The 8,797-nt window shown below is 45.7% G+C and overlaps 3 protein-coding genes across 3 annotated transcripts; 1 reads left to right on the top strand and 2 right to left on the bottom strand.

Moving 5' to 3' along the window:
* Positions 1-854: 854 nt before the first annotated feature.
* Positions 855-1,573, top strand: CCR75_007965 (uncharacterized protein; the record flags this gene model as incomplete). The annotated part of the gene is made up of 4 exons (XM_067966021.1): positions 855-992; positions 1,064-1,156; positions 1,223-1,291; positions 1,451-1,573. 4 exons carry the CDS (start codon positions 855-857, stop codon positions 1,571-1,573), a joined length of 423 nt encoding a protein of 140 aa, XP_067822768.1.
* Positions 1,574-2,015: 442 nt separating this feature from the next.
* CCR75_007964 (uncharacterized protein) lies at positions 2,016-3,209 on the bottom strand (the record flags this gene model as incomplete). The annotated part of the gene is made up of 1 exon (XM_067966020.1): positions 2,016-3,209. One exon carries the CDS (start codon positions 3,207-3,209, stop codon positions 2,016-2,018), a length of 1,194 nt encoding a protein of 397 aa, XP_067822769.1.
* Positions 3,210-3,233: 24 nt separating this feature from the next.
* CCR75_007963 (uncharacterized protein) lies at positions 3,234-5,681 on the bottom strand. The gene is made up of 2 exons (XM_067966019.1): positions 5,125-5,681; positions 3,234-5,057 (listed from the first exon to the last, which is right to left on the bottom strand). The coding sequence occupies exons 1-2, from the start codon at positions 5,456-5,458 to the stop codon at positions 3,379-3,381; spliced, it is 2,013 nt and encodes a 670-aa protein (XP_067822766.1). The 5' UTR covers positions 5,459-5,681; the 3' UTR covers positions 3,234-3,378.
* Positions 5,682-8,797: the final 3,116 nt, after the last annotated feature.

The raw sequence follows: 8,797 nt of genomic DNA, 5'->3' as shown, positions 1-8,797 counted from the left end.
TATTTAATTCTATTAAATATAAATCAGTCTGAAATTTACTACCTACTTGGTAAGTGCGCACGAGGAGACGGATTACCGCTCCCGTGACGTCACTTCACCAGAGTTCTTAGTGTGTTGGGTGAGGTCGCTTGCGCGCCCACCACAACTACCTCACTGCACGCAAGAGAAGCAGGTGCAAACCGCTTCCTCGCTGTGCTAGGGTGTGTGCTAAGTAGAGCGTGGCCGCATTGCGACGTGCCCGTCTACACTCTGAGTCTGAAAGTCTTCCTCTGACTTTAGGAGCGAAGTAGTTCCGCTACAGAACTGCACTTTATTTAGTTATTTAACTTTGAAAACCTTACCCTAGCTGAATGTTAAAATAGATTTTGGCTACCAGATTTATCTCTGGCGGCGACCACATTTGTTCCCAGAATAAATGGGATTTAAGTCACTAAAATTAGATAAAAGGGTATTTTACCCATAAAGTCAATGTACCACAACAACGGTTCTCCAACCGATGTTTGCTCCATTACACACTTGGTTCTACGAACTTTTGGATTCCTTGAACTAGGATTCACTAAGCTTTACTATCTTGTACGGCTCACTGAGTTGTTATACCTATTAGTTCAATTAAACTAGGTGACTCTTTGAGTCTATAAGTCTTCCTCTGACTTAAGAGCAAGAGAGGTCTGCTACACCAATTTAAGCTTTCTGTTACCGAGCTGATTAAAGAAAAAAAGCTTTATTGTGAAGTAAAATTAACAAATCGTAAATGTTCAAATACTACAGTACTTTTATGGACTTTCATCCGAATAATTACATACTATCTTTATCAACCACGTTCGCTACTATCGAAGCGACAAGTCATTTCGACTATGATCAAGTTTGTGTTGATGGTGAACAAGCAAGGCCAGACGCGGCTAGCACAATACTACGATTTCTTGTCGATCCAGGAGCGTGTGGCGCTTGAAGCTGAGATAATTCGCAAGTGTTTGGGCCGCAACGAAACGCAGGTTGGACTCTTTGTCCCTCTCGACAGCTTGTAATGATGTTGTCTCACAAGTGGTGTCATTTGTCTGTATAGTGCTCTTTTGTAGAATACCGTGGCTACAAGGTCATTTACAGACGATATGCGTCGCTTTTCTTTATCGTGGGCGTCAAGGATGATGACTCGGAGGTGCGGAATTTACGGAAAAAAATACAGCAAGATGTAATGTTTGCATGATACCTTATTGATACAAAGAACGAGCTGGGGATCTTGGAATTCATCCACGCACTCGTAGAGACTATGGACAAGTATTTCGAGAGTGTGGTACGTACAATTTAACAAAATTATGTTGACAGGGCCGGTTTTAAGTGCTCATCTGTTTGAATATGTTCGCTGTTTCCGACTGCAGTGCGAGCTTGACGTAAGCGATATGCATGATTCGAATTACTGTAAGATTGGCCCTTATGTTTTTGCTGCAAATAGATCATGTTCAACTTGGAAAAGGCACATTTTATCTTGGACGAAATGGTCATGAATGGATACATCGTGGAGACGAACAAAATTTCTATTCTGAAGCCTATCCATCTGATGGAGAAGGCTTCATAGTTTGAACACGTCATTTTCAGCGAATCGCAACATATAGTTAAAAAAATGTGCTTGCGCTGTTTTCATCGCTATACGGAAGGGACAAATTCGTACAATCAAACCTGGAAAATCATAGCGCAATATGTGTGAAAATGATTAATAATGGCAAAATCCTTCCTTTTTGTAATCTTCTGATCTTTATTTGCGTACTAAGCGAGGATTGGTCAGCAATTATCATCAGGACTGGTCTAGGGAAGAAATGCAAGGCTAACTTTTTGTCGGAGAAAAAATTGCTCGGTGACGAGATGTTTCTCAAAATTAGTCCCAAAACGACGACGAATTTCATTGGGTATTTTCATCTTCGCTGCACAAGAAAGACTTGACGTGAATCCATTACTTGCAAGCAGCAATTGCTACATTCAGAATGGAAAATAAATGCCGATGCTCGCAACTAACCAATAATTTAGACTACATTTTCCAGCACAAGAGCGATTCCTTGTCCACCACCAATGCACGCCGACCCGACGGCATATTTTTTACCCGTACGCTTGAGAGCGTGCGCAAGATGCGCCGTGATACGACTTCCAGAAGCACCAAGCGGATGCCCGAGCGCAATAGCGCCACCGCATTGATTTACAATGTCCGGATCAATTTCTAGCACCTTGACGCAGGCCAGCCACTGAGCGGCAAAGGCTTCATTGATATCGTAGATTGCAATATCCGACTTTTTCAGCCCCGCGCGCTTCAATGCACCCGTGATGGCTGGTACGGGACCAATGCCCATAATTCTTGGGTCGACGCCTGACACTTGATAGCTCGCGAGCCGCGCCAAGGGCGTCAAATTGTGTTCCTTTACAGCATCCTCACTGGCAAGCAGGAGCGTACCAGCACCATCCGTGATGCCAGAGGCGTTTCCTGCGGTAACCACGCCGTCCTTTTTAAATACAGGCTTTAGCTTGGCAAGCTTATCAATATCAACAGTTCGAGGGGACTCGTCCACGGAAAACATCTCTGTCTTGCGTCCGGCCTTGACCTCCAGAGGTGCAAGCTCGGCATCGAACCATCCAGCTTTATGAGCTTCGACCCAGCGTTTTTGGCTACGTAAACCAAAGGCATCACACTCCTCGCGCGTGATATTGTACTCGTCTGCCAGATTCTCGGCCGTCATGCCCATAGGCGTCTTGGCATACGAGTCGGTAAGTGCCGACCAGAGCGTGTCCTGTAACTTGAGGCCAGCGCCCAGCGCCACACCAAAGCGCGCTTGGTGACCATAGACGGCCAATGGGCTTTGTGACATGTTCTCGGCCCCACCGCAAAGAGCGATCTTGGCGTCGCCTAAGATAATTTCGTGCATCCCGCCCACAACAGACTGAAAGCCGCTGCCACAGAGGCGGTTTATAGTTAAAGCGGGTTTTTCCTGTGGAATGCCAGCCTTAAGCTGTACGTGGCGCGCAATGTATGCGCCATCTGGGGACGTGGGCGCCACGTTGCCCACTTGCACCATGTCAACGAGCGCTGGATCCAACTTGGCGGCTTCCAACGTTGCCTTGGCAGCGTGGGCGCATAAGTCTGTGGCCGAAATGTCTTTAAGCTTGCCGCCAAAGCTGCCGAATGGCGTGCGCTTGGCTGCCACGATGTAAACGTTCTGAAGCGTCATTAGAGCCAAATGTTGTGTCGAAGAGAAGATGAAATGTCTGTTGAAGTTCCTATCAAGAAGCTAACGTGTATTTGTTGTATTCGCAAATAACGAAAACGTTTGGTAATATCGTACAAGAAGTTTCGGTCATATCTGTAATTTGATATATTTCTGTACACTCGTTCGTTAACTAAATACTTTCTTCAAATGACGCCATTTTGACTGAGACCTCTAGCGGAGGATCCAAGTCGTCGAAAGAGTCGCGACGTCGCTTTCGGCCAAAATTCTGGCGCTCGATCTGCCATGCCCGTGCAAGCTCATTAAATTTATAAAGCTTGTCGCTTTCGCTAATGACGCCGTTGAGTGGGCGGGCATAGTTTGCTTGTGTAAAAACAGCTCCGCTGGGCACAGCAGTCGCCGGGATCGACAAGATATCCCGCGCAAGCTTCGCCAGCGACGGAAAGCGCGTTTCGTTCGACTTCCACCACAAAAATGGGTCGGATCGTTTGTCGCGAATAAGAGTTGCATCAAAAAAGCGATCGACTTCGTCGCCATCGATCGTGTAATCCGGCATACCCTCGCCAATATCAAGCAATTTCTCAAACGTTGTATACGCTGCCGACACATCGTGTCTCGCCTGCTCGTCGTCAAACCTCGTGTCGGACGGCGTTTCGTACGCGCTTGTTCGAAGTATCTCACGCAAGAATGTCTTCTTAGAAGCCTTATCCACGCACTCATTCGAAAAGCGGGGGTCTAAGATTTTCGCAAGCCGAAAGTATGGCGACGAGTGTTCTGTATGATAGGAATCGAGACTAGCTTTTACTTTTAAGCAAACCGCTTGAATTTTGTTGTATGCACTTGTCGTAAAATTCGACGCCGATGCAGCGGTATTCTCACAAAGATCTACAATCGCCTTGCAGACATTCGTAGAGGTGCTCAGCGAAATGTGTTGCTGGACACTCTGGCACGTGGTCATTTGCATGCATTTTTGCAAAAATGTAGCCACCCATACGAGCAAGTCCCACTCAATTTCCTCCAGCAGATATACGTCCATATTTTGGGTAGCATCACCATACAGGGCATTGATTGTGTCCTTTATTTTAGCGCTTTCCAATATCATTGTTATGCTAGACTTCCAATATCTTGGTGAATCCAAATTCGGTAGATGGTCTGGGTATTGTAGGCCCACTTCCGTGGTGCGCAGCGCAAAATGCTCTTGACTTTCGGTTGTCGACTTTAAAATCGAGAGAAGCGAGCGAAGCTTTCCAATTTCGTGACGAATCTCCTTAATGGCCGCACGTACGCCCGTATGTATAAGATGCCCCAAACACGTCAAATTCCAATGTGGCGCAATGTTATCTAATCCTACAACTGTTTTTATCTTTTCACGCAAAAAGCCCATACCAACTCCTAATTCGTTACCCATTGGCGTAACTCCGCAAAATAATTTGTTACCAGCGCCCCAATTGTTTTGAAGCACATTGAATAACAAGTCCGACATGAAGTATGCATTAAATTCTGGTGGGCACCCTTCCAGACCAACTTGAATTGTTTTACGCTCCCATTCCGCGTTGACCCAGTGGAGATAAATGGCCATGTATCCTTTGCATACTGATCCTGACCACGTATCACACGAAAATGTGACGCGACCAACCACTGAACGATTTATATATTCCCCTACGCGCGTGAAGAGTTTGTAATACTTTCGCACCATGGCTTTCTGTAAAATATCTACCGGCGGAATCACTGGTTTAAAACCTGCAGCAGCCAAAACATCTAAAAATTTCTCGTGCTGCACCACAGCCAAATCTTGCTGGTCATCTATAATCCACTCAATCAATGGGCTAGTCAAATTCTGACGTTTGCTACCTGATTGCAGCACAAAAACGCTTTAAGTAATCAAAATGTATCAATTAGACCTCAAAACTCCAAAAACCTGCAGTATGATTGGCAAATTGCACCATGGCTGGGTTCTTATTTTGCGCAGCTATCTTCTTGCCTATAATGGAATTGGCCGGTATTTCCTTTGCACTCTTTTTTTCCTTCTTGCTTAGAGAACTGCTATTCGGATAATCGTTATGCCGCTTGGCATGTCGCATCATAGATGACGTGCCATGCCGAGTGCTAAAAAATTTATTGCATATCATGCACTTCGCTGAGTCAATAGAGCCGTCGAGTAGACCACTACTGGAGCAGGGCGTAAAAGTTTCCCACACGACGCTCGTAAGCTTCTTTTTGCGTATCGTCTCCTCTTCGAACTTTACTGGCATAACGTCTGGTCGATTGTTAGATATTTCCCAAATAATTTTGATATTGTCCGCCGTAGCGGACCGCACGAAAATGTCTTCGCTTAACCAGCTCTCCTCCACCGTAGTGCACGCGCCGCGCTTGCTCTTGTTTCTAATTGGCTGAATTTAGAGAAGAAGTTTACATATTTGTCATGGCAAGTCAAGCAAGAACAATACGGCGGAACAAGTTAGCAGAAATGGTAGTATAAGCAGTGGTATTGACGACGCACACGACGCTCACGCTCGACCAAGCAAGCAATTGTTAGGTTTGCAACTCAAAAGGTGGTGTGCTCCTTGACGGGCTCATTGGATGAAAAGATAATTGTAGGTTGTCGACTTCGATAATCGCACTGAAAATAGATGTTAAATAAAGGGAACCACACCGTACAGCCACACACCCTATGTTTCAATTAAATAAAAGCTACAGATTAAGAATATAAAGTCTGTGGTAGATTCACTTTATGGGTAAAATACCCTTTTATTAAGATAGTTAGTTACTTAAATCCCATTTATTATGGGTAGCAAATGTGGTCGCCGCCAGATACAAATCTGGCGGCCAAAATCTACTTTAAAATTTAGCTAGGGTAAGGTTTTCAGATTTAAATATTAAATTAAGTGCAGTTCCCCTTTTGATCTTAAGGCATTAAGTGCCTTTCTAAGGCTTGCGCATTGATCTGTAAGAGAAAGAAGCCTTTCTAAGGTATATCCTCTTGGGCACTAGTTGCCACTTGGTTCTACGAACTCCTGAATCCCTTGAACTAGGATTCCTTAAGCTTTAATAGCTTGAACGACTCCCTGTGTTGTTAAACCCATTAGCTCAATAGAACTCAGTGACTCTCTGAGTCTGAAAGTCTTCGTCTGACTTTAGGAGCGAGGTAGCTCCGCAACACCTGGTAGCACTCGTAGTCAATCTACGCCTGAGCTTTTACGGGACTAAACCCTCACGAAAATGGAAGGTTCTAAAATTGTCAAAAGCGCAACGCGCCGCTTATGACAAGCTCAAAACCTTATTCGGGCTTGAGCACGTGGAATTCATTATCTCCCAGCGACCAGAGGCCCTACATGCAAGGCTTGAAGACTTTATGCGGCACGAAACCTCCCTGATCGCTCAGGTACAGGACCACTTAGCGGCATCAAGGCCAACTCGGTACATCTCTGTACCTGACTCAGAGCCGAGGGCTCGCCCTCTAATTGTAAATGTGAAGACATTTGAGGGAAAAGAGGGAGAAAATCTCCTTTTTTAAATTAAGCAGATGGAAATGTCCATTGATTCCGACTTGTTCTTAATAAAACGGCAAAAGGTGGCTATGGCCATTTCCAAATTGGAGGTAGAGCCATGGAGTGGGCACTATCGTGCAGCACGTCCATAAATGACGCTTTTCCTCATGGGATTCGCTGAAACAGCAAATGACCAGCATGTTTACACCGCCTGACAGGCTTTTTCGCATGCGAGCACGGCTCCTAGCGACTCGACAGGGTAAAAGAACCCTAGGGGACTTTGTCCAGGAGTTGAAAACTATCATTGCATCTACGCATCAAGACCCGATGCAAGAAGCAATTGTAGTAGCCAATTTTATATGGGGTCTCATGAGGGCGTTGCCTGGACGGAATTGTTCCGATCTCATCTGGCTACGTTCGAAGAGGCAGTTGCCATAGCGCTACGCGCCGAGTTTGACTTTCAGTGTGCTCGCGTTAGCGCGCCTGTTTACCGAACAAGCTCTTCGAGCACACGGGTTCCGTCTAATAGACCGGAACCTATGGATTGAAGCCTCGTTGAGGAAGGAGAAAGCCTCTTAAGCTGTGGAACAGCATAAGACCATCCGTATATGTTATATGTGCGGAAGCACGAAATATTTACGTCCTGCCTGCCCTCTTCGATATTCGTGTAAAGCTCGAAAGAGCTCCAACTCCGACCTATACCAGAGATCTGGTACGGTGCGGGAAAACGTCGATACCCAGTAGGTGCGGGGCGCCCTACTGGGGAAGACCTAGGTTCTGTTGGACCTCAAAGAGGTGAGAATAAACAGAACCTAGTTCCAATTAGCTCGGTGCTGAATGGCACGGGGCGAGAGTACAAGCCTGGCTTGCTAGTCGCTCAAGCGACTGTAAAGGGCTTTGATAAGTAGTGGTCAATTTTAATTGACTCAGGAGCGTCTTGCAATTATGCTCAACGTTTTTCCCTTGAAGGAAGTCAACAATACGTTGAGGCGCTTAGGGCGCCTGAAGGTGATACAATCACTGTTCGCTTAGCGACTGTAACTCGTGTCACTGTTCCTAAAGTTCCATTGAACTTAGGTATTAAGTTTCTGGACTTTGACAGTATGGAACGCTGTCTCGTCCTTGATTTGGATTCGAGATATGATCTCATCCTTGGTATGGCCTGATTTGAAAACCATGAGCCATGGATTGATTAGAGGTCTAAGACCTTAGGCGCCACGCGCAATGTTCCTAGCAAAGTTTTGGAGAGTCATGAACCCACCTTTCCTAGGCAACAAAAGCGCTATTGGCGCGGATCATTGAATGAGTCTGTCAGTGTTTCAGACATTGGCATTTCTGAGTTAATAAACTCTAATGTTAAGAACATTAATCCTCATCCCGACTCAGCAAAAATAAGTGGAACGGCACGTACTCCGTCGAGTGGCATTCGTTGTAATAACGATTCAGTGAATGCTGAAAGCATTGTTGGCCTAAGGCCGAATCATCAAGAGTGCAATATCCCTGAGATACGTGGAGTGGCAGGTCTAAGTCCACTGAGTGTGGTCGGCCGAGGTGGCACCATACTGGGTGTCAATAGTGACACTATTGGCGGTTCGCCAGGGCATTTTGGATCAAACCCTTCCAATGCACGTGAAGCGACACGTAAATGTTCGCTGGATAAGGAAGTTGAGTTACCTAACTCCTTGTCGGATGTCAAATTAGACACCATGTCTTGTATAGAACCAATACAGGCTGGAAAACCCAGGGACGTGAATGTCCCGGCCTCCAAGAGGCGTATTGTCTCTACTCCAAGACAGGATGGACACGAAGCGTGTATACCCTCACAAAGTGATATGAGTGAGCAATTACATACGCTTGTAAATGGTGTAACCGGTAACATTGAGGGTGGAGTTAGCCTTGCGGCAATCCTGTAAATGGTGTAACCGGTAACATTAAGGGGGAAGTTAGCCTTGCGACAATCCCTTCGTTACATGATCTGTTAGAGCTATACGAAATGTCTATTGATGAGTGCGGCCGAGCCTTAAAGGCTGGCGACTTATCTGAAATGGTGGTCATTCGACCAACAATTGAGTTAAACTCATCGTCACTTCTAGACGAACCTGT

The sequence above is a fragment of the Bremia lactucae genome, linkage group LG1 (genome assembly GCF_004359215.1).
Source record: "Bremia lactucae strain SF5 linkage group LG1, whole genome shotgun sequence".
NCBI lineage: Eukaryota > Oomycota > Peronosporomycetes > Peronosporales > Peronosporaceae > Bremia > Bremia lactucae.
Note: the sequence above shows the minus strand (reverse complement) of the source record. Positions and strands in the feature narration are given on the sequence as shown.

Excerpts from the sequence above, each read along its gene's own strand:
- CCR75_007963 (XM_067966019.1), bottom strand. The coding sequence starts at position 5,458 with ATGCCAGTAAAGTTCGAAGAGGAGACGATACGCAAAAAGAAGCTTACG. Across the intron at positions 5,058-5,124 it reads ATTTGCCAATCATACTGCAG|GTAGCAAACGTCAGAATTTG; the intron begins GTTTTTGGAGTT and ends TGCTGCAATCAG.